Source organism: Oncorhynchus kisutch, linkage group LG23 (genome assembly GCF_002021735.2).
Source record: "Oncorhynchus kisutch isolate 150728-3 linkage group LG23, Okis_V2, whole genome shotgun sequence".
NCBI classification, from domain to species: Eukaryota; Metazoa; Chordata; class Actinopteri; order Salmoniformes; family Salmonidae; genus Oncorhynchus; species Oncorhynchus kisutch.
The window spans coordinates 34486195-34512415 of NC_034196.2; the positions used below are offsets into that span (position 1 = coordinate 34486195).

At 45.9% G+C, this 26221-nt stretch overlaps 2 protein-coding genes across 5 annotated transcripts in view; one reads left to right on the forward strand and one right to left on the reverse strand.

Annotated features, from left to right (window-relative positions):
- Window positions 1-2351, forward strand: part of setx (senataxin) — a 57109-nt gene extending 54758 nt beyond the window's left edge. For both annotated transcript variants that reach the window (XM_020458380.2, XM_020458381.2), the window contains 2 exons: window positions 36-123; window positions 215-2351. In XM_020458380.2, coding sequence (XP_020313969.1) covers window positions 36-123; window positions 215-922 — 796 coding nt within the window. In that variant the 3' untranslated portion in view covers window positions 923-2351. The remainder of the gene's footprint in view (window positions 1-35; window positions 124-214) is intronic.
- A 4309-nt stretch (window positions 2352-6660) lies between these two features.
- ntng2b (netrin g2b) overlaps window positions 6661-26221 on the reverse strand; it is a 130825-nt gene continuing 111264 nt past the window's right edge. For all 3 annotated transcript variants that reach the window (XM_031802704.1, XM_031802703.1, XM_031802705.1), the window contains 3 exons: window positions 11893-12060; window positions 9412-9546; window positions 6661-8092 (listed from right to left, as the gene is read on the reverse strand). In XM_031802704.1, the coding sequence (XP_031658564.1) occupies window positions 7872-8092; window positions 9412-9546; window positions 11893-12060 (524 nt within the window). In that variant the 3' untranslated portion in view covers window positions 6661-7871. The remainder of the gene's footprint in view (window positions 8093-9411; window positions 9547-11892; window positions 12061-26221) is intronic.

Sequence of the window (26221 nt, forward strand, 5' to 3'; positions counted from 1 at the left end):
TAGTTTCTGATCTATGGTGGACCCCCCCCCCCCAGATTCCTGGGGAATCGCCAGAGGTTGAATGTGACCATCACCCGGGCCAAGTTTAGCCTGTTCATTCTGGGCCATCTACGGACACTCCAGGTAATTGGCTCCACCTCCTGTATCTGTATGGAGGCCTGTGTCTGGTTGCATTTCCTTTTCTAGCCTCGTGTTGATTGTGTGTCTGTCCTAGGAAAACCAAGACTGGGGTGCGCTCATCAAGGATGCTGCGACACGAGACGTCATTATATCAACGAATGAGATGACCTTCAAGACGGACGCCAGGAAGATCTTCAAAAAGGAGCTGACCAGGAGCTCGTCTTACCCCCTCAGAGAACCAGGCCCTCCCTCTGCTGCCCCCTGTCCCACCGCCCATCCCCCCAGGCCTGCTCCCTTCCAGCTACGCCGCTCTTCTGAGCCAGCCCTGTTCGCCCAGGGCAGGGACTCCCCCCAGCAGCCCTGGTCGGCATCCCCTCCCCAGGACGCTGACAGGCCCAGAGACCCCCGTCTGGTAGTCCAGACACCCCAGCATAGACCAGACTGGAATCCGCGAGCTGAAAGAATCAGGCTCCCACAAGCCGAGATCAGAAGAGACCCACGAGCTGAGAGGGATCCACGAGGATGCAACAGCCCAGAACAGCGTCACCCAACTGGGTACCAAAACCAGAGATGGGCTGTCAGGGAGAGGGACAGAGAGCAACACCGTTCACCAATCACCGCGCCATACCCAGGAGATGGAGTCAACAGACCACCGAGGGACCCCAGTCAGAGAGACTATAATCGCTACAGTGCTACAGCCTTCAACCACCACACACACACTCACCCCCGGAAACGAGACCCAGACCCCCGATGGATCCCTCCCACCCACTCCAAGAGGGGGAGAGAGAGGACTGACCACTGACTCTGTTTTGGTTAGTTTTTTTATTGGTGTGCTTTCTGATAAATTCAGGGAATGGGAACGAGAGTGGAAGGGCAAGAGATTACGCAGAGTAGTTTGGTTGTCGAACAGTCAGTCAAAAACATCACTGTTCACCATCTCAAGCAGTAATATGATGCTGTTGTATCATTTACAAGTCAGTTAATTTTATTTCTGTAATAAATGTAATTGTTTTTGTAATAAGCTGTTTAATGACTGTTATGGCTGGAGTATGTGGGTTGGCCACTGGCCTCTCTGTAAAAAACTGCCCTTTGTTTGGACAGTGGGGGCGGGGCCTTTTGAAAGGGCACTTGTACTATAACACTGGTACTTGTGTGTTTCCAGTTTATTACTGAGAGATGTAACCAGGGTAATGCACTGTGCCTGTGACTTTTATTCATTTTCTTTTTTTGGTTCACAATTTTATAATTTCCTAATCTCATTTTCTTACGTGCTCTGCGTTTGTATAGAAATGTTCTGGACTTCATAAAAGCGCAAAGACTAATGTCGCTGGTACTCAATGTTTGATACCTGGTTATTTATTAGTAGTATAGCCCACTTAACAGAATGGCTGTTACATTACAATTTTAAGTACACACTATTTCCGCTTATAGCATATATTAAGTGCAAAAGTATATGTCGTCAGCCATAGTTATTTGACTATAGGCAATTATTTTAGTTTTATTTTGCTTTTAAAGTGGCGTCCTTGTTTAGCACCTGGATGCTGATTAACTGAGGCAATTAAGGTTACATTTTGTGATTGGAATGGGCCTGGTTGTTACATTAAGCATCTTTCTAGAATTTGTAACATGGACCCATACGTAGTGTAAGTGAACACTGTAGCTGGAGAATGTGGGACAGGTGTTGTATTTCTAAATAGGGAGACATGTTGTACAGTAGTTAAATGCCATTTTATGCCCCGGAGAAGCTTTGACATCTCTGGTCACTTTCTTCTGCTGGTTTGTCTGTACGGTATTGGATGCACTTTTATTTGTTGTATCACAAAGTGCATTTACACAAGCTCGTTTTCACACACAACTCTATCAACAAAACTCATTTTAGGTTACCTTTCTTGTCGACAGAGACAAGGTTATATGTATTATTCACCGCTGTTGGACTTCAGGCCAGCTACCTCCTCAAATGTTGGAACCAAAGACTTCCTGTGACTCTCAGCAACTGCAGTGAAGTATACATGGCTTTATTCCTTGTGCGTGTCACCTGTCACGATACTGTCCAGTGTTTAGAAGGTAATGGTGCAAATCATTTCTTCTTCATTTCAATGCAATATAGTTTCTGGGAGAAATAGTTTTTCTTAGACCTTTGCCCCAAAAGAACCATAGTGCCAGTTTAAACCAAATCAAGTATGTAGATCTTTTTTAAGTTGATTAAATGAATCATCTTATTTGAAATTGAACAATTGTTTACATTTAATTTTAATCTGCAAAATTATTTTATTTGTTTGCAATTGGTGCTTGTTCACCTGGGGCATGTTCAACCGGACTCATTGTTTTGGAACGTTCAGAAAGAAACATGCATCTCTGACATGCAGAATAAGGAGTCGCGTCAGCTCTACTTGTGGAATCTCTATCTGCATCTTTCGAGAACGTTTTCGTACTGAATATGGCCTTGTATATTATTGTTCACCAAACCAATCAGCTGATTCCGTCTCTAAAGTGTTAGGGAAACTAAATTGACCATGGTCAACATGGTATGCTTTGTTTTTCTGAACCACTGCTAAAATAGTGGTCAAATAAAAATGTGCATTTTGTTATAGGCATCTTTCACTTTAGAGGTAGATGGTACACTAACATTATACGTTGGGCCTTGTGTGTGTCTCACACACACAACTCATCATACCACAATCCTTTCACCAGTTCTGATCGGCATAGGTACAACTTTCCTCTAAGGCCATAGTTTCCATTCTCCTAATGCTTGAGTGTAGGACTGTGTGGTAGGGGAATCTGGTCCTAGATCAGTGCGGTTCAGCCAGGACAACTCCCACGCTGGTCTCTGATCTCTGCCCCATCCCCCAGAGGATCTCCCCCACACGTCTCAGTTCATCCCACTGCCCTTCATGTTAACAATAGACTTCTTCTGAAGCGGAGCCCAGAATAGAGATGCCTTACAGACAGACTAGAACAGGATTTTATTACCACCGCCTGAATGTCTTTTCTGTCTTATTGCATGCTGACACCCACCCACTTTTCTTTCTTTCTTTTTTTTCATTCCTCCCAGGTGTTCGTGGTGCTTTTGTCTAAATGTGTTCATCCTGTTACGGCGTGAGTGCATTTCACCTGTAGTTGTCTTGTTTACATCCAATGTCACCGACTCCACTAACACGACTCCACTAACACGGGGAACTACTTTCTCAATGAAATTCTACTCCAAATAAAGGATGCCACACAGTACCTAGGGTAGGATGATCCTTTAAACCCTGGGTTTCCACGCCAATGACCATCTCTTAGTGGGACAAACAGGGGTCTTTTCCTATTCTAGTAAGTCTATTTCTATGTGGAGACCGTTATGTTTTGGCCTATTACTGTCATTTTGTTCTCAGAACCTTATGGGTATTTAAATGTTTATTATTAGGACGTTATGTTGCCATTTTTGGTTTAATTTCAGTTCTTCCTAATTCCCAATGGAACTGAGCTGGATGTGTTGGTGTCAATCATGTCCGCTCCTTTTCTGTTTGCATAAAACATGTCTGACCCGAAGGAAATTACATAGGTGAGAGTGGAGTATGTTGAGCCATTTTTTTTACATTCAGCATCACTACGTCAAGGGAAATGTAGTATACTTTCTAACAACGATATCTACATATACACTATATATACAGAAGTATGTGGACACCCTTTAGTGGATATAGATTTTTCAGCCACACCTGTTGCTGGCAGGTGTATAAATTCCAGCACACGTCCATGCAATCGCCATAGACAAACACTGGCAGTAGAATGGCCTTAATGAAAAGCTCAATGACTTTCAACGTGGCACCGTCACAGGATGCCATCTTTCCAACAAGTCATTTCGTCAAATTTCTGCCCTGCTGGTGCTACCCCGGGAAACTGGAAGTGCTGTGATTGTAAAGTGGAAATGTGTAGTCTAGGAGCAACAACGGCTCAGCCTCAAAGTGGAAGCCACACAAGCGCACAGAATGGGACCGCCTAGTGCTGAAGCGTGTAAAACATCTTCTGTCCTCGATTGCAACAGTCATTACTGAGTTCCAAACTGCCTCTGGAAGCAATGTCAGCACAAGAACTGTTCGTTGGGAGCTTCATGAAATGGGTTTCCTTGGCCGAGCAGCTGCAAACAAGCCATGCGCAATGCCAAGCGTCGGCTGGAGTGGTGTAAAGCTCACCGCCATTGGACTCTGGAGCAGTGGAAACGCATTCTCTGGAGTGATGAACGCGCTTCACCATCTGGCAGTGCAATGGACATATCTGGGTTTGGCAGATGCCGAAGAACGCTACCTGCCCGACTGCATAGTGCCAACTGTAAAGTTTGTAAGATGAATAATGGTCTGGTCCTTTTTGTCATGGTTTGGGTTAGGCCCCTTAGTTCCAGCGAAAGGAAATTGTAATGCTACAGCACACACACATTCTACAAATTCTGTGCTTCTGACTTTATTGAAACAGTTTGGGGAAGAACCTTTCCTATTTCTGTGCACAAAGCGAGGTCCATACAGAAATGGTTTGTTGATCGGTGTGTAAGAACTTGACTGGCCTGCACACAGCTCTGACTTCAACCCCATCATATACCGTTGAGATGAATTGGAATGTCGACTGCGAGCCAGGTCTAATTGCCCAACATCAGTGCCTGACCTCACTAATGCTCTTGTGGCTGAATGGAAGTTTGTGGAAATATTGAATCAAATATTTCTCAGATACCGGAAGTTGTAAATTCAAATGGACTTTATTACAGGAACTGACTTTCCTTGTTACAGACCTCAGGCTTTGTAGGTTTCCACCTTCAAATAACAGACGCTCCTCTCTATGTAGATAATTAACTCCCCTTGGCTTGGAGCCACCAATATTTTGTCTCAAATCTTGCTTGTTAACGCCCACATCTGCTTCAGTTTAGATTATATTGGTGGCGGCGCCATAGTGTTCATCCAAAAAAGAATACATTTATTGCATATATACTTTCTCAGTATAAGTGCTCTTCTAATAATACTTGATTAGTACAACCATGGATTCTTTTACATTTTCTGCTTATGTTCTGTTTTTACATTTCTAGTGGTTATTGACCCAGGCTGTACACTCTTATGGATTCTGCTTACATTCTGTTTTTACATTTCTAGTGGTTATTGACCCAGTCTGTACACTCTTATGGATTCTGCTTACATTCTGTTTTTACATTTCTAGTGGTTATTGACCCAGGCTGTACACTCTCTTATGGATTCTGCTTACATTCTGTTTTTACATTTCTAGTGGTTATTGACCCAGTCTGTACACTCTTATGGATTCTGCTTCCGTTCTGTTTTTACATGTCTAGTGGTTAACTCTTTGTTTATCCAGCTCTGTCCATTCACCTGAGCTCAGCCTTTATTCTGCTTACACATTCATTAGCCCTATGTTTTCTGTCTGAATATGTCTGGGAGGTCATTCTAGATACTTGTAAATCAAACAGTCATGAATTTTTCACCTGCAGTAATGTTCCAACATCTCGTGGAAAGCCTTCCCAGGAAGAGTGGAGGATGTTATAGCAGCAAAAGGGGGACCAACTCTATATTAATGCCCATGGTTTTAGAATGAGATGTTCAACGACCAGGTATCCACATACTTTTGGTCATGTAGTGTATTTCAGGATGTTGTGTATCCCTGGAAATAACCAGAATTCATGGAAACACAAACTGTTGTCTAAACAGTGGTCTATTGGCACAACTTACGGGGTAAGTTTAGCATGGATCCGCCTCGGGGGTAAGTGTGTGATGTCCTGTGACATCGGGGCATGGTGCTGGTAGGTCAAAGTTTAATTCATGGAATGCAGGTGTGCTATATCATATCTTAAATGTAGGGCTACATTCAGATATAGATCTCTGTTCAAAATCACTTACCGTTCCATTTCTTGACCAGTTGTCTGGGACAAGTATGTTTCAGTGTGCAAGGTCTCTGCATTTTGAGGCTATGAAGCCCATGAAATCAGTCTGAAATGATTGACATGTTCATCAAGCTCAGACTCCATGTCATCAGATAAGACCGTGTGCCTCTGCTACTCTATCCTCTCCTTCACATGTTAGTTTTCTTTTTTGTCATTGTGCCTCTTCAGTTTCATTCCGTCTTTTGTCATCCCTTGCTGCTGCTCAAGGGGACTTATTCTCTTATGTCACTAAATTGGCTGCTCTCTCAAGAACCTCAAGGGTGGCTAAACCCCTGCTTGTTTTAATGTTGTATACAGAGGGCCTGATGCACTGTAACAATAAGTTAATATGCATGACACATTGCAAAACTATGATGTGGAAACTCATTAGGGATGCACAATATATCGGTGAGCATTTCAGAATCGGACGGTATTATTTTAACGCCAATGTGCAAAACCGATGTCAAAGCTGACGTACATATACCTATATAACGTAGGTACATGACGTGCATATACCTATATAACGTAGGTACATGATGTAATGATGCCACGAAATATTTAGCACCTCATTTTGTAGCTTGAAGAGAACCCAACTGATGTACAAAACAATCTACTTTGGTTTAGACACAAGCATCATGAAACACATCTGACTTTGAGACAATCTATTTTTTATTTTACTTAACTAACTTACCATTTTTTCCATGTGGATTTTTCCTTCACAGACTATGAAATGATGACCTCTTTCTAGATATTTGGTCACATGATTCATTTTGTGTACGGTGTCCTAGAAGTAAGGGGTGGCTCAACTTACCCCACTCCCCTACCAATAAATGAGGTCATCTTTTTGTACTTTTCTGCAACCTAGACACTTCCACTGGAGTAGACAACTGACCGCTTTGGTCGTGACACATTTACAATGTACAAGTAAAAACAAATAACACATTTACTGTGAAGTTTACAGTAATAAAATGCTCATCCGGAATAGTTCATTTATTATAACTTCAAACAAAAATAATCTCTACAAAAACTATTCAAATAATGTCATATTATATTGATACTTTTCTTTTTTCTTTCAGACTGTTTAAGTTTAAATTCTGTTTTACTCCTGAATACTGTGTGAAGATAAAATCTTGCTAAACTGTGGCGACTCATTCCTATAACAACCATTATAGTGACTAAAATCTTAATATTGATAACCCTCTGGATATTGTAATAATGATGTATAATCTCAGCGTCTGTCGGTGGGCACATAACATACAATAACAACTGAAGAAGTTGAAATAAAAAAATGTCAAAGGTGAAAACAAGTCTGTAATTTTGAGTGGAAGATGTGAAACCTGGTTTACAGTATATTCTACATGGACCTCAGCAGCAAATCTGCTCCCAGCCCAGCCCTCCCCAAGTCTAGCCAAACACACTCCCCGTCTGTCTGGAGCAGTAAGTGCAGGGGCTCGAGAAGAGGGGCACATTAATTCAATGAATTAAGACAAAGGAAATGTACTTGTGTTACATCAGCAATTCCTCCCTTTTCTTCATAGTGAACAGTAGTGATTTAAAGTGTCAAACAGTCGTTTGCTCGTTTTAATAATAATTCTGCTTTTTGGTATGAAATCGAGATTCCTCCAGCTCAAGATTAAAGGGAGAGAGACGGGGGGTTTGGTTGTATGATTTTCCTCCACCTTCCTCTGTTCTCTCTGAAGTCATTCTCTTGTTTTACTCTCACACGTTCCCCGAGTCAGTGAGGTGTGTGTGTGTGTGTGTGGGTGGGTGTGTATTTGCAGACCTTTCCCAACCTAACCTCCTCTAAGGATCCACACACACAACAGTTCCCCCTGTGTTTGAGGGGGCAGCAGGTGACTCAGTGTGCAGTTAACGTGGCCAGAAGGTGGGGTAGCAGGACACAGAGCAGTAGGGGGGCGAGGAGGTGGGGGGTACAGGCCGTGTTGCAGGCCTTGTCCCCCTCGCAGCGTGACTGTTGGCACAGCACGCCCTTAAACTCTGGGGGGCAGATACACTTCTGGTTCTGGGAGCACGTCCCGCCGTTCTGACATAGGAGCAGTTCTTCGTCACACACGTTGGCTGAGAGAGAGGGGGAGGGAGAAAGAGAGAGAGAGAAGCAGAAAGAGGTGAATGAAGTGATCGAAATGGTGAGGATGGAGGTAGAGAAGGTGTAGATGAGTTAGAGGGAGAGAAGAGGATGAAAGCGAGAGAGGAGGTTGAGGAGGGTGATTGAAGTGATCGAGATGGTGAGGATGGATGTAGAGAAGGTGTAGATGAGTTAGAGGGAGAGAAGAGGATGAAAGCGAGAGAGGAGGTTGAAGGGGTACAGGAAAGAGAGGGAGATATAGTGGCAAAACAACAACGTTCCATGAGAGATAAAAGGAGGATGGGGGAGTAAAGAGCAAAGAGAATAAAGAGAGGAGTAAAATAGGAGAGAGAGATCGGGGGAAGATGAGGAGTAAAATAGGAGAGAGAGATCGGGGGAAGATGAGAAGGAGTAAAATAGGAGAGAGAGATCGGGGGAAGATGAGAAGGAGTAAAATAGGAGAGAGAGATCGGGGGAAGATGAGAAGAGGAGTAAAATAGGAGAGAGCGACCAGGGGAAGATGAGAAGAGGAGTATTGCCACAGAAATAACAAGATGGGGAAGAGCAATGAAAGTATATCGATAGAGGGGGGGGGGGGGGGAAATAAGAAAATATGAATTATCCTAGCCTAGAGCTCAGCAACGAATAACACCTACCTTCTCTTTTCTGACATCTTTTTCCCTGTTCTTTTGGAGCAGGCACTTTCTCTGAATCAGAGTAATGTCTCTATTTTTGTTCAGAAGTCTCTTTAAACATTTCTTAGTTGTCTGTAAATCATAGGCTGAATGAAAAAGGGGTGGGAAATAACATGCTGGTAGTTTTTATACTGTACAAGATATTTGGCCTAAAACACAGTGTGTGTTTACGAGAGTGTGTGTGTGTGTCACAGCGTGTGTGCCCGCATCACGTGTGTGCTTGTGCGGGGGTGTGATGTAAAGACCTGTGAAGATTTGTAGGGCATGATGACAAAAGTATGCTCAAAGCTTTTATGTTCTGGAGCTCTCTGTGTATCATGCATGTTTATGCCCCCGAAAACCTTTTTACTCTCTCACCTTAATCTAATATGGGATCCACTGTGCTCTACTGATTGACCCAATTGGCTAACTAACAAACTGCAGTAAGGAGGGATTCCAAAGCCAGCCTCAGAGAGAAAAGGAGGCTGGGGCTGTATGTGTTTGAGACTGGCCCTGACTCTATGGGATATGATAGGGGGAAGGAGGGTTAAGGTGTTACACACACTATCTTTCCCCCCCACACATCTACACCCCACACACACACACAGCCAAGTGCATATCTCCCCCTGTATACTCACAGTAACAGCCTTGTTTCCAGTAGTACCCAGGGAAACAGTCATCACACTTGGGCCCCGTAGCGCCATCTTTACACTGGCAGAAGCCTGTTCCATTACACCGGTCATGGACAGAACCCATCTGGTTACAGTTACACTCTGGGGAGAGGGGGGTCGAGGAAGAGGGGGATCGAGGGGGATCGAGGAAGAGGGGGATCGAGGGGGATCGAGGGAGAGGGGGATCGAGGGGGATCGAGGGAGAGGGGGATCGGGGATAGAGGGGGGGTCGGGGATAGAGGGGGGTCGAGGAAGAGGGGGGTCGAGGAAGAGGGGGGTCGAGGAAGAGGGGGGTCGAGGAAGAGGGGGGTCGAGGAAGAGGGGATCGAGGGGGATCGAGGGAGAGGGGGATCGAGGAAGAGAGGGATCGAGGAAGAGGGAGGAAGAGGGGGGAGAGGAGGGGGATAGAGGGAGAGGGGGATGGAGGGAGAGGGGGGATAGAGGGGGATGGAGGGAGAGGGGATAGAGGGGGATCGAGGGAGGGGGATAGAGGGGGATCGAGGGAGGGGGATAGAGGGGGATCGAGGGAGAGGGGGATAGAGGGGGATAGAGGGAGAGGGGGATAGAGGGAGAGGGGGATTGAGGGGGGTCGAGGAAGATAGATGGAGGGAGAGGGGGATGGAGGGATGGAGGGAGAGGGGGATAGAGGGGGTTCGAGGGGGATCGAGGAAGATAGATGGAGGGAGAGGGGGATGGGGGGAGAGGGAGAGGGAGGGAGAGGGGGATGGAGGGAGAGGGGGATGGGGGGGAGAGGGAGAGGGAGGGAGAGGGGGATGGGGGGGAGAGGGGGATGGAGGGAGAGGGGGATGGGGGGAGAGGGAGGGGGAGGGGGATGGAGGGAGAGGGGGATGGAGGGAGAGATGGAGGGATGGAGGGAGAGGGGGAGGGATGGAGGGAGGGGGATGGAGGGAGAGGGGGATGGAGGGAGAGGGGGGGATGGAGGGAGAGGGGGGGATAGAGGGAGAGGGGGGGGAAGAGGGAGAGGGAGATAGAAGGGGATAGAGGGATAGGGATAGGGGGAGAGGGGATAGAAGGGGATAGAGGGAGAAGGGGATAGAGGAATGGAGAAAGAGATGGAGGGAGGCAGGCAAGTTAGAAAATATATTTATTTTTAAGTTAATTTGGTGTATGTGTGCATGTGTAAAACTCTCTCTACTGTATTGATTCAATGCCAGTCTCTGTGTGCCAGTAGCCTGGCAGGTGAGCTAATGGGGCCCTCATTTCTGCTGACTCTGAGGCCTGGACCTGCCCCCACTGTGACAGGGTTATCCTACCGACTCTCCTTGTGCCCCCCTTCTACCCTCCTCCAGCTCTCCTCCTACCTTCTTCCCACCCTCCTGCTACCCTCTTCCCACCCTCCTGCTACCCTCATCCAGCCCCCCACCTCTCACCTGCAGATGGACTACATCAACACTAGTCAGCTCCACAGAGAATCCAGGAGTAATAATAGTCTGATCTACATTCAGCTCCACAGAGAATCCAGGAGAATTAATAGTCTTATCCACATTCAGCTCCACAGAGAATCCAGGAGGATTAATAGTCTGATCCACATTCAGCTCCACAGAGAATCCAGGAGGATTGATAGTCTGATCTACATTCAGCTCCACAGAGAATCCAGGAGAATTAATAGTCTGATCCACATTCAGCTCCACAGAGAATCCAGGAGGATTAATAGTCTGATCTACATTCAGCTCCACAGAGAATCCAGGAGGATTAATAGTCTGATCCACATTCAGCTCCACAGAGAATCCAGGAGGATTAATAGTCTGATCCACATTCAGCTCCACAGAGAATCCAGGAGGATTGATAGTCTGATCTACAGTCAGCTCCACAGAGAATCCAGGAGAATTAATAGTCTTATCCACATTCAGCTCCACAGAGAATCCAGGAGGATTAATAGTCTGATCCACATTCAGCTCCACAGAGAATCCAGGAGGATTAATAGTCTGATCCACATTCAGCTCCACAGAGAATCCAGGAGGATTAATAGTCTGATCTACATTCAGCTCCACAGAGAATCCAGGAGGATTGATAGTCTGATCTACATTCAGCTCCACAGAGAATCCAGGAGGATTAATAGTCTGATCCACATTCAGCTCCACAGAGAATCCAGGAGGATTAATAGTCTGATCTACATTCAGCTCCACAGAGAATCCAGGAGGATTAATAGTCTGATCTACATTCAGCTCCACAGAGAATCCAGGAGGATTAATAGTCTGTCAGTGAGTCAGTGTTTTTACTGTCTATCTGTTTAGCAGTTTTTTCTGGCAGTTTGTTTGGAGATGCTGATCTCTAAACTGTATTTCTGATCAATGACGTCTTGGTGGATCAACATTTCATACTGTTTGTGTAACACACAATGCCTAATGATTATTCTGCAATAAACACACACACACACACACACACACACACACACACACACACACACACACACACATTGTGACTGACCGATGCAGACACCCTCGTCGTCTAGTTCGGCGGACGCGTTTCTGAAGTAGCCCAGTCTGCAGTGCTGGCAGTTCTGTCCTCTGGTATTGTGCTTGCAGCTGACGCACGTCACGATGTTCAGGTAGTCTATGTAGCTGCAGCGGTTAGAGTGGCCGTAGCACTCACAGTCTGGGAACAGAGAGGATAGTTAGTGGCCATAGCACTCAGTCTGGGAACAGAGAGGAGAGTTAGTGGTCGTAGCACTCACAGTCTGGGAACAGAGGATAGTTAGTGGCCGTAGCACTCAGTCTGGGAACAGAGAGGAGAGTTAGTGGTCGTAGCACTCACAGTCTGGGAACAGAGAGGAGAGTTAGTGGTCGTAGCACTCACAGTCTGGGAACAGAGAGGAGAGTTAGTGGTCGTAGCACTCACAGTCGGAACAGAGAGGGGAGTTAGTGGTCGTAGCACTCAGTCTGGGAACAGAGAGGGGAGTTAGTGGTCGTAGCACTCACAGTCTGGGAACAGAGAGGAGAGTTAGTGGTCGTAGCACTCACAGTCTGGGAACAGAGAGGAGAGTTAGTGGTCGTAGCACTCAGTCTGGGAACAGAGAGGGGAGTTAGTGGTCGTAGCACTCACAGTCTGGGAACAGAGAGGATAGTTAGTGGTCGTAGCACTCACAGTCTGGGAACAGAGAGGAGAGTTAGTCTGGGAACAGAGAGGATAGTTAGTGGTCGTAGCACTCACAGTCTGGGAACAGAGAGGAGAGTTGTGGTGATGAACAGTGGGACATAGGACAGATGTAGGTTCAGTACATGGCCAGACAGCAGGCCACAGAGACTGGGGGAATGAAGTTTCTAGTGTTTTCTGTATTGCATGTGTTAAAGCGTATTGGTTTGTATGCTGACTTCACAAAATGATTGTCCATATAAATGGACAGTATATTGTATTACATAATGAGCCATAGAGATGGTTGTGGTATGGTGGAGACATGGCATACAGTAGGTGGGGAATGTTAGAGGATGGTTAGGACCAAAGAACGCTAGAGAATGATCCCATTGAGAAACGGTCTCTGGACCACCAGAATTGTTTGAAATCACATCCAGTCGTCGTGGCCCTTTATTGTAAGAAACAGTTACAGTAGCTTTAGGTGTATGAATGATTTGGGAACGCTGCAAATATCGTGCCCTGCGTTTGTCCATCTGCGAGTCAAAAGGCATCCTCATCGATTCATTATCTTAGTGTCTGACTCACAACTTGTTAAAGACAGACTTCAGATAACTCCCCCTCCCCCACCTCCCCAAGACAGGGGAACGCTGACAGGGCTTTATCAAGCTCTACTGACAGCAGTCTATACTGGTGTGTGTGTGTGTGTGTGTGTGTGTGTGTGTGTGTATTTCGGGGGGAGGTTGTGTGTGTGTGTGTGTGTTGTCCTGTGTGTGCCTGTTTGTGCTATGCCTGTGTGTGTATGCTGGCCATGTGTGTGTTGTGGTCAGGGATTTGTTTGTGTTTTAATGCAGGGAAGATTAGAGGCCTGGTGTAAGAAGATCCTCATTCCTGACACAACTTCTACCTCCCATTATACAGTAGGTCTTCATCTATTCTCTATCGATCTGATGCTTATATAGTGTCTTATCTGCATCCCAAATGGCACCCTATTCCCTATGTAGTGGACTACTTTTGACCAGGGCTCATAGGACTGTAGGGTATAGGGTGCCATTTGGAACAGAAGCTATACGTGCTTGTACATATGATGCTGTCTGTTCTATACTCCTCAATCTGTGCAGTCCACAGGGTGACTTCCTTCAACTAAGTTGAATTTAATATGGTAAACCAGGAAGCTAAAAACCCATATGTCATAATCACCTGGTTTTATTAATGTATTTACAGACCAAATCTCAATATAGCGCATCCCCAACCAAAGTGTGTGTGTGTGTGTGTGTGTGTGTGAGTGAATCCTTCCTGTGATATTCTTGGCTGAGGTTTGTGGACATAATTAAGCTTTTATTAAGCTTCAGAAGTCGGCTGCAACGTGTGTGTGTGTGTGTGTGTGTGTGTGCGCTACGAGGCATCGCTGTCCTCTAAAGAGGAGTTTACCAAGCATGTTTATGCAAATACACATTTAAATGCACATTAAAAAGTCTAAGTTTAGCTGTTTAATCAGCCGTCAAATTATTATTTTATTATTGTTTGGTTGATGACGCCGCTGAAATATTTATGGGCTGTTTTGAGAGGGGAGAACCGCCGGTGAGAAGAGAGTCACATAAAATACACACACACACAGGCACACACACATAAAATGCTTCTCTCAGCTATAAAACAAAGGTTAGGGGAGAAACGTTACACGGTAATTATATATAACTGCCCAATTACTCCAGACTGCAGAGAGAGCACCGGGACATAGTTCCACAGACGGCAGAGAGAGAGAGAGAGAGAGAGAGAGCACCGGGGACATAGTTCCACAGACGGCAGAGAGAGAGAGAGCACCGGGACATAGTTTCACAGACGGCAGAGAGAGAGAGAGCACCGGGACATAGTTTCACAGACGGCAGAGAGAGAGAGAGAGCACCGGGACATAGTTTCACAGACGGCAGAGAGAGAGAGAGCACTGGGACATAGTTTCACAGACGGCAGAGAGAGAGAGAGCACCGGGACATAGTTTCACAGACGGCAGAGAGAGAGAGAGCACCGGGACATAGTTTCACAGACGGCAGAGAGAGAGAGAGCACCGGGACATAGTTTCACAGACGGCAGAGAGAGAGAGAGCACCGGGACATAGTTTCACAGACGGCAGAGAGAGAGAGAGCACCGGGACATAGTTTCACAGACGGCAGAGAGAGAGAGAGCACCGGGACATAGTTTCACAGACGCAGAGAGAGAGAGAGCACCGGGACATAGTTTCACAGACGGCAGAGAGAGCGAGAGCACCGGGACATAGTTTCACAGACGGCAGAGAGAGAGAGAGCACCGGGACATAGTTTCACAGACGGCAGAGAGAGAGAGAGCACCGGGACATAGTTTCACAGACGGCAGAGAGAGAGAGAGCACCGGGACATAGTTTCACAGACGGCAGAGAGAGAGAGAGCACCGGGACATAGTTTCACAGACGGCAGAGAGAGAGAGAGCACCGGGACATAGTTTTCACAGACGGCAGAGAGAGAGAGAGCACCGGGACATAGTTTCACAGACGGCAGAGAGAGAGAGAGCACCGGGACATAGTTTCACAGACGGCAGAGAGAGAGAGAGCACCGGGACATAGTTTCACAGACGGCAGAGAGAGAGAGAGCACCGGGGACATAGTTTCACAGACGGCAGAGAGAGAGAGAGCACCGGGACATAGTTTCACAGACGGCAGAGAGAGAGAGAGCACCGGGACATAGTTCCACAGACGGCAGAGAGAGAGAGAGAGAGAGAGCACCGGGGACATAGTTCCACAGACGGCAGAGAGAGAGAGAGAGCACCGGGGACATAGTTCCACAGACGGCAGAGAGAGAGAGAGCACCGGGGACATAGTTCCACAGACGGCAGAGAGAGAGAGAGAGAGAGAGCACCGGGACATAGTTTCACAGACGGCAGAGAGAGAGAGAGCACCGGGACATAGTTCCACAGACGGCAGAGAGAGAGAGAGAGAGAGCACCGGGACATAGTTTCACAGACGGCAGAGAGAGAGAGAGCACCGGGACATAGTTCCACAGACGGCAGAGAGAGAGAGAGAGAGAGAGAGAGAGAGCACCGGGACATAGTTCCACAGACGGCAGAGAGAGAGAGAGCACCGGGACATAGTTCCACAGACGGCAGAGAGAGAGAGAGAGAGAGAGCACCGGGACATAGTTCCACAAATATATGCAAAGTCAAGATGGACTTGATTTATGGAAGGCTGTAAAAGAAAATGGTAACAATGGAGATACTGTTATTTTGAAGGTTTCGTAGGCCTATATTCCTGGACAGTTGTTAAATCTGGGGGACGAAATGATATCTGACACAAGAGAGGTGTTGGACAGGGAGCTAATTGACCTGTTTTAACGGTGAATAGTGATAGCAATGACAAGATAGTGACAGTAACTAGGACATCTTGATGCTTACCTTGTGAGCCAAACAATACCAACATGATGATAAGAAATGACACAGTCAGAGAAGGAAGAACTGAAACATGCAAAGATGGAATCTTTCCACAGTTTTTGACACCAATCTGGTCATTCAGACAGAGACCATTTCCAAAAACTGTTTTCTTCGATACTACTCTACTACTGACTCCTGTAAGCATCAGTCACTCCCCTGCTAGCTATTCTTGTTCAGAGTGTCTTACCTTTGAAATCATCGTATATGATCCCATACAACTGTCTGGCCTCAGGCTCTCCTCCTGAGATCAAGAGCTTGAGAATCCCTTTAGGAGATGAACGAATCTTTGTTTTAGATGGGTTTCCTGGATCCAACCTGAGTCAATCTACACACAATAAGCCATAATGACAAAGCGAAAAAAGGTTTTTGCAATTTTGTTAAAAATAAAAAACAGATGTACCTTATTTACATAAATATTTAAGTATCCAGTCCCTTTGCTATGAGACTCGAAATTGAGCCCAAGTGCATCCTGTTTCTGTTCATCATCATTGAGATGTTTCTACATCTTGATTGGGGTCCACCTGTGGTAAATTCAATTGATTGGACATGATTTGGAAACGATCACACCCGTCTATATAAGGTCCCACAGTTGACAGTGCATGTCAGAGAAACAACCAAGCCATGAGGTCGAAGGAATTGACCGTAGAGCTCCGAGACAGGATTGTGTCGAGGCATAGATCTGGGAAAAGGTGACAAAAAATGTCTGCAGCATTGAAGGTCACCATGAACAGTGGCCTCCATCATTCCTAAATGGAAGAAGTTTGGAACCACCAAGACTCTTCCTAGAGCTGGCAGCCCGACCAAACAGAGCAATCGGGGGAGAAGGGCCTTGGTCAGGGAGGTGACCAAGAACCCAATGGTCACTCTGACAAAGCTCCAGAGTTTCTCTGTGGAGATGGGAGAACCTTCCAGAAGGACAACCATCCACCAATCAGGCCTTTATGGTAGAGTGGCCACTCCTCAGTAAAAGGCACATGAAGGTTCACCTTCCAACAGGACAGCGACCCTAAACACACAGCCAAGACAACGCAGGAGTGGCTTCGGGACAAGTCTCTGAATATCCTTGAGTGGCCCTGCCAGATCCCGGACTTGAACTCGATCGAACATCTCTGGAGAGACCTGAAAATAGCTGTGCAGCGACGCTCCTTGAGAGGATCTGCAGAGAAGAACGGGAGAAACTCCCCAAATACAGGTGTGCCAAGCTTGTAGCATCATACCCAAGAAGACCCGAGGCTGTAATCACAGCCCAAGGTGCTTCAAAAAAGTACTGAGTTAAAAATCTGTTTTTTCTTTGTAATTAGGGGGTATTGTGCTAGATTGATGAGGGGAAAAAACAATTGAATCCATTATAGAATAAGGCTGTAACGTAACAAAATGTGGAAAAAGTGAAGGGGTCTGAATCCTTTCCAAATGCATTGTATGGAGAGGTAGGTCCATACAGATATACATCTAGAAAGGGTGATGTTATGTCCTGCAATGGAACAGTTTGTCAGACATCTTGCTTGAGGGCAGTTCTAAACCAGCTAGTTTAATCTTTATGGGTTGGTCATCACCTAGTTATACAGTATTAAGGATATGGCTTGGGAGAGGTGGAGTCTACCGGATCCTAGCCTACATGGTATGTACACTACACACTAGCCAATGTACAGTACTTGAGTTCTACCTTTCTTTTTTGAAAACTCTCCCTCTTCACTCTCTTCCTCCTCCCACTTTTTCTTCTTCTCCTCTCTCCCAGGGGGCTCTAAGGTCTCCTGACCCCAGATGTCCCATTCAGGGGGTTTGGGAACTTCCTCTGGATCACCACAGAGGAAGAGTGAGAGATCTGAAATCTATTGCTCTACAGGTTGATTAGTGCTGTCTGACTGTTCCCAGTAGCTCCAACTTCGACAGGCTTCGACTGATCAACAGCTCTACACATTGACTGGTCATGTCTGAAGGAGAATCTACTGTACTCCAACTTGTATTTGCTTTTGAACTATACACATCTATGCACTGGTCTATACCAACTCATACATTCACTAGCACTACACACTAGCTCCATACATGTACAATTCATCTAGGGAAGATACCTTCAGGGTTGCTTTCTGTGTCCTCCTCTTTCCCCTCTTGCTCTCCTTCTTTCTCAGAAGGTTTTCCCGTCTCCTCTACTTCAGGAGTAGGAGAGACTGTGAGCACTAACAGGTCACATCATTCATTTGTTTGTTCATTAGTGTTTTTGTTTGTTCCTTCGTTCGTCCTCTTCATTCATTCATCTATTCATCCATCCATTATACTATTGTACCTACTATTGTACTAGTCCAGTCTAGTTCATAGCAACACAATGAGTTCTAAAACTACTAACTAATGAAGTCCATTGAAATCCTACACAATGACAGATACCTTCTGCCTCAATCTCCTTTTCTTTCTCCACCACTGCTTCCCTTTCTCTCAGTCTCTCAGAGGGCCACTCTCTCTCTCCAGGGCCCTCTTCCTCAGGTTGGGGGGGAACTGTGAATGTCAGAAAGGGTCCAAAAAACAGACACATCACAATTTGTTCACTTCGCCTTGCCCCATATGAGCTAGAATCTACAGGTCACGCTAGAAAGAGAATATTGTTTTTCCCACTTTCTCAAATGACTTCACACAGCTAGAAAGCTATAACCTTTATATCTCTCCTTCTCTGTCTTCTCGTTCTTTTCCTCCATCCGCTCCACTTTCCTAGAGGGCTTCTCGCTTTTCCCAGAGTCCTCTGCTTCAGGTTTTGGGGAGGCTGTGTGCGAGTAGCAGTGAAACATGAGTACTCTCAGAATGTATTTTCTTTACCTTAAGGGTGGGACAGAGGGGACATAGTTTCTTTGTACTGCACATCATATGGCTGCTTCATCATAGTCACGGCTCAATTAACTAATGGCATGCTAATATGAACCATGACAATAGCAGGCTCTTGACAGACCTCATCTATCATCGATTTTCTTTTCTTTACCTGAAAGTTGGTGAGTAATGTGTATTAATCTGTCTGTTCACAACATCATGGCAACAAGTAGACTTCTACACGTGAATGTTCCATTACACTCTAAATTCAATGCACAACGATAAGGCGTGTACCTTTTTCCAATCTTTTTATCTATTTATTTATTTTTTCTCCTCCACTCCCTCTTTCTCCCCCACTCCCTCTTTCTCCTCCACTCCCTCTTTCTCCTCCACTCCCTCTTTCTCCCCCACGCCCTCTTTCTCCTCCACTCCCTCTTTCTCCTCCACTCCCTCTTTCTCCTCCACTCCCTCTTTCTCCTCCACTCCCTCTTTCTCCCCCACGCCCTCTTTCTCCTCCACTCCCTCTTTTAGATGGAGTTTTGCTCTTCGCATTGTCCTCTGCTTCAGCGGGTTTGGAGGTGACTGTGAACATTGAGCGATGTAGTCTTTTACAGTCCGATATGCATGTCTCTCTACACAATGCAAAGTACCACAGAACTACAGTACCCACATACTAGAACTACTACACATTCTACTGAGGCTACAATACACAAGTTATACCTTTTTCAGTCTCTTTCTCCTTCACCTCTCCTTCCTCCCCCTCTTCTTCAAAGGGCATCTCAGTCTCTCCTGCATCTCCTGCCTCTTCACTATTAGCAGCTGAACAAAAAGCATTGCAACCTCCAAAAGGAGGATGTGCAAATGGATCATTATTGCAAACAGCCAGAAAGTTGCAAAGAGCTCTCTAACAAGTACCTCTAAACAAGGAATTACTAATCAGCCAAGGGAAGTTGGGGAAAGAGTTGCACATGGGAAACTTTCTCCTTTAAATTATACATTTAAGATGACCGGGCTACATTTAAGATGACCGGGCTACATTTAAGATGACCAGGCTATTGACCAATCAATGACAAGGTATTGATTCTGCAGCACTCCCCCTACTGGGTGTATGGGTTCCATAAAATCTATTCTGCATAATCCTTCCGTTTCTTTGCATGGATCCAAGTGATCCAGAAGTATTTTCTATCAACAGGGGCGTGGTGTGACAGCCTACCATAGAGATAGTAAAGATCTATACAATGTTTTTTTCTTTGGCAGAGACATACAAGAGCCCTCTATTCCTCTCGAAGGAGCTTACCCTGTGAGCTAGTGTGTAGCTAACACAGTCCCTGTGGATTCCCCCAAGCCAGTGCCCCCTCCACGCCGACTGATCCCAGTACAGATTGTGCTGCTGAGCCCCATAGGGAGGGAACGCTGGCAGCAGTTCCCAACCCCCCCAGCCATCATGTTTCATCAACGTGACCCTCCCACCACCATTAATGTCTGACTCTCGCCCCCCTGACCCATTTTCAGAATAAGTAGATAGCTGACACCCCCACACACATGCGCTCACATACACAGGGAAGCTGCATTTGCCTGTACACACAATGCGCGCACACACCAACACATCCTCTGTATGGGGTACACACCAACACATCCTCTGTATGGGCCGCACACCAACACATCCTCTGTATGGGCTACACACCAACACATCCTCTGTATGGGCTGCACACCAACACATCCTCTGTATGGGCTACACACCAACACATCCTCTGTATGGGCTACACACCAACACATCCTCTGTATGGGCTACACACCAACACATCCTCTGTATGGGCCGCACACCAACACATCCTCTGTATGGGCCGCACACCAACACATCCTCTGTATGGGCCACACACCAACACATCCTCTGTATGGGCCGCACACCAACACATCCTCTGTATGGGCCGCACACCAACACATCCTCTGTATGGGCCGCACACCAACACATCCTCTGTATGGGCCGCACACCAACACATCCTCTGTATGGGCCGCACACCAACACATCCTCTGTATGGGCTACACACCAACACATCCTCTGTATGGGCCGCACACCAACACATCCTCTGTATGGGCTGCATACCAACACATCCTCTGTATGGGCTGCACACCAACACATCCTCTGTATGGGCTGCACACCAACACATCCTCTGTATGGGCTACACACCAACACATCCTCTGTATGGGCTACACACCAACACATCCTCTGTATGGGCTACACACCAACACATCCTCTGTATGGGCTACATACCAACACATCCTCTGTATGGGCTACATACCAACACATCCTCTGTATGGGCTACACACCAACACATCCTCTGTATGGGCTACACACCAACACATCCTCTGTATGGGCTACACACCAACACATCCTCTGTATGGGCTACACACCAACACATCCTCTGTATGGGCTACACACCAACACATCCTCTGTATGGGCTACACACCAACACATCCTCTGTATGGGCTACACACCAACACATTCTTTGTATGAGGTGGGGGTGCTCTCAGGGACACTGCTGTTACACCTGGTGATCTTACACAACAGAAAGCATAAATGCATTTAATCTCAGTTACCCACGCTGCCTTGGGGGAAAGAGCGTTTCACCGTCCTACTGGTATTAATCTCTATCAGCTCGTCAGCTCAACTCGTACTGTCTGACACAAGCACACACACAGACATGCACAGGGAACTGGGGTTAGATCTGCAAGAGTGTGTGTGGGTATTACGACTGTGCACGTGGGAGTGTGTTTGTGCGTGTTTGTGCATGTGCGCACGTGTGTGTGTTCAGGGGACGGCTTAGCAGAGCAGGACAGTGATGGAGCTTTCAAATCATCTGCTCTGGTCACTGGCAGCAGTTTGACACTTTTCACCCTCTAGAGCTTCCTGACTCCCAACACTAAAACAGCAGGCTGCCTCCCTACAGAATCATGTTCACAGTGCCTGTCAGCCTGCCATTCCAGCCACCAAAACACCTTGACATAAATCATACAAGTGTAATACAGCATATCAGGAAGTCGTGACATTTGATGACTTCCTAATATGGATGCCGTAGAGTTGGAGGTACCCAAAGTCTATGCACAGTCCACCTAGTGTTTAACGTGAAGGAGAAAGTGAAATGATTCATTGTCGAATATTAAGCAAATTGTGACTGTAGACCCATGACTTTGTCTGTTGAAAGCAAGTCTGATCAAGTCCAAGCCCTCTCTATGAGCTTTAAACCATTCTCTATGTGGTTTGTTTCGGACTTCTCTCTCTCTCTCCCAGTGACTCCCCAGGGACCCAGTGTCTCTGAACCGTGAACCAGGGCCTTTATTACGACTGTGAACCAAGGCCTTTATTACGACTGTGAACCAAGACCTTTATTACGACTGTGAACCAAGGCCTTTATTACGACTGTGAACCAAGGCCTTTATTACGACTGTGAACCAGGGCCTTTATTACGACTGTGAACCAGGGCCTTTATTACGACTGTGAACCAGGGCCTTTATTACGACTGTGAACCAGGGCCTTTATTACGACTGTGAACCAGGGCCTTTATTACGACTGTGAACCAAGGCCTTTATTACGACTGTGAACCAAGGCCTTTATTACGACTGTGAACCAGGGCCTTTATTACGACTGTGAACCAGGGCCTTTATTACGACTGTAAACCAGGGCCTTTATTACGACTGTGAACCAGGGCCTTTATTACGACTGTGAACCAGGGCCTTTATTACGACTGTGAACCAGGGCCTTTATTACGACTGTGAACCAGGGCCTTTATTACGACTGTGAACCAGGGCCTTTATTACGACTGTGAACCAGGGCCTTTATTACGACTGTGAACCAGGGCCTTTATTACGACTGTGAACCAGGGCCTTTATTACGACTGTCAACCAGGGCCTTTATTACGACTGTGAACCAAGGCCTTTATTACGACTGTGAACCAAGGCCTTTATTACGACTGTGAACCAGGGCCTTTATTACGACTGTGAACCAGGGCCTTTATTACGACTGTGAACCAGGGCCTTTATTACGACTGTGAACCAGGGCCTTTATTACGACTGTGAACCAGGGCCTTTATTACGACTGTGAACCAGGGCCTTTATTACGACTGTGAACCAGGGCCTTTATTACGACTGCCAATGTGCTCTCTCACTCTAGCTAGCTCTCTCCCTCTCTCTAGCCCCTCTCTCCACCCTCTTTCGCCTTCCTCGCGCTCTCTCTCTCACCCTCTCTCTTACGCTAGCCCACATTAACTGGGTTTCAGTGTCATTATCTAAATTGAATGAGCAGCTCTGACTTCAGATGTGATTATTGTGCAATATAACATACTTCCTCTTTTTTTTTAAATAGCCCTTTTTGTGCCAGGGAATAGATGTGCTTTCTATGAAGCCACACCACAGGAATCTTTCAAATAAATCAGGAAGATTTCTAGATCTAGATTCAATGCTATAGATCTACTCTATTCTAAACTGCTACTCTATGGGTCTTGCTTACCTTCTCTCTCTACATCCATTGGCTCAGGCAGGTCCGTTGGGGAAGGGGTTGTAGTGGGGGGAGGGCTCTCAGTCAGGGCAGGTGACGTGAGCTCCTCCGCGATTGGTGGATGGGGTGTGGATTCCTCTGTGATAGGCTGAGGGGATGTTGTAGGGGGCGTTGCCTCTGTGGTAATGATGATGGATGTTGTAAGTTCCTCCTGCTCTATAGGTGTAGGTGATGGGGGGGGGATAGGGTGTCAGTGAAGGGGGGGGGGGGGGGGTTCGGGGTCTGTAATGGGGGGAGTCGGTTGGGTCCTTGGTCGGAAGGAGGGGCTCTTGAGGAGAGGGAGCATGTTCAAGGTAATGAGGGATGTATTAATTCATTAAAATGAATTGGAATGTCAGTGTACTTCCTGAATTGACTGGAATTTAAATGGAATTGACCCTGACTGTGACAGAGAGAATAAAAACAGTGATCTGGATAATTACATAATCTGGTGATGACACGTGCCTGTCTGTCTGCACTGATGAACTGACTGTCCTGTCTGTCTGCACTGGGATGACCCTCCCCCTCTGTCTGCCAAATTCTTTCTATTGGCTCCTGTTTTCCTTAATAGTATGGCGGTAGGTGGAGCCGGGAGGGAGGCTCGGGTGTGTCCCAGGGATAAATACATCTTTCCCTCATTCATTGAGGAGACTCTCTCCATGCAGACAAACCTGTATTTTTGTTTGTGACATTTTGTTGCGTGTTTATTTTGGCACCTCAACACCCCTCATTACCACCATCTCTGCACACAACCACTCACACTGCTTACTACACACATCATTGTTAATTGTATATAGTTTACTTTGGTTAATAAATATATTTTTGTTATTCCTTGATCTCTGTGTTGTCTCCCTTTTTGTTTACGGGCTACGAGCCGGTTCGTGACAGCACAGATGAATTGACTATTATGTAGTCACATGACACACTTATGCGCGAGCACACTTACATATATGCATACGTACAAAAACACACACTCTTACCCATCACGTCCTCTATACTTTCTGTCTTTCCTGTCACATAAACACATTTGTGAATAATGAGACAATTTGTCACTTGTTTGGGTTAATGTAGGCAAGATAAATTATCACAACAACACGTAATGCCACCTGTCAGTCTGGGTGTCCCTGTCATTTGTTACCGTGGCTCTAGACAGCCATTTGCACAACACTAATGATGATATTGTGATTCAGGGAGGGATTGAGAGACTGTTCCCAGAACACCTAATGACACCCAGATGAGTGACAGGATGGTTACTTGAACGTTTGACCTCCTACGGACTACTTTATTACCATGTGATTTGGCTGGGTTTTAATACATGCTCATGTTTATGTTGAATTCTACTTGCCATTCTCTAAATCTGGGTCTGTTTGTACAAGATGGAGTCTGTTTGTACATGATGGAGTCTGTTTGTACATGATGGAGTCTGTTTGTACATGATGGAGTCTGTTTGTACAAGATGGAGTCTGTTTGTACATGATGGAGTCTGTTTGTACATGATGGAGTCTGTTTGTACATGATGGAGTCTGTTTGTACATGATGGAGTCTGTTTGTACATGATGGAGTCTGTTTGTACATGATGGAGTCTGTTTGTACATGATGGAGTCTGTTTGTACAAGATGGAGTCTGTTTGTACAAGATGGAGTCTGTTTGTACAAGATGGAGTCTGTTTGTACAAGATGGAGTCTGTTTGTACATGATGGAGTCTGTTTGTACATGATGGAGTCTGTTTGTACATGATGGAGTCTGTTTGTACAAGATGGAGTCTGTTTGTACAAGATGGAGTCTGTTTGTACAAGATGGAGGAGTCTGTTTGTACAAGATGGAGGAGTCTGTTGTACAAGATGGAGGAGTCTGTACAAGATGGAGGAGTCTGTTTGTACAAGATGGAGGAGTCTGTTTGTACAAGATGGAGGAGTCTGTTTGTACAAGATGGAGGAGTCTGTTTGTACAAGATGGAGGAGTCTGTTTGTACAAGATGGAGGAGTCTGTTTGTACAAGATGGAGTCTTTGTACATGATGGAGTCTTTGTACATGGAGTCTGTTTGTACATGATGGAGTCTGTTTGTACATGATGGAGTCTGTTTGTACATGATGGAGTCTGTTTGTACATGATGGAGTCTGTTTGTACAAGATGGAGTCTGTTTGTACAAGATGGAGTCTGTTTGTACATGATGGAGTCTGTTTGTACATGATGGAGTCTGTTTGTACAAGATGGAGTCTGTTTGTACAAGATGTAGTCTGTTTGTACAAGATGGAGTCTGTTTGTACATGATGGAGTCTGTTTGTACATGATGGAGTCTGTTTGTACATGATGGAGTCTGTTTGTACATGATGGAGTCTGTTTGTACATGATGGAGTCTGTTTGTACATGATGGAGTCTGTTTGTACATGATGGAGTCTGTTTGTACATGATGGAGTCTGTTTGTACATGATGGAGGAGTCTGTTTGTACATGATGGAGGAGTCTGTTTGTACATGATGGAGGAGTCTGTTTGTACATGATGGAGGAGTCTGTTTGTACATGATGGAGGAGTCTGTTTGTACATGATGGAGGAGTCTGTTTGTACATGATGGAGGAGTCTGTCTGTACATGATGGAGGAGTCTGTCTGTACATGATGGAGGAGTCTGTTTGTACATGATGATGGAGTCTGTTTGTACATGATGGAGTCTTTGTACAAGATGGAGTCTGTTTGTACAAGATTGAGTCTGTTTGTACAAGATTGAGTCTGTTTGTACAAGATGGAGTCTGTTTGTACATGATGGTGGAGTCTGTTTGTACATGATGATGGAGTCTGTTTGTACATGATGGAGGAGTCTGTTTGTACATGATGGAGGAGTCTGTTTGTACATGATGATGGAGTCTGTTTGTACATGATGGAGGAGTCTGTTTGTACATGATGATGGAGTCTGTTT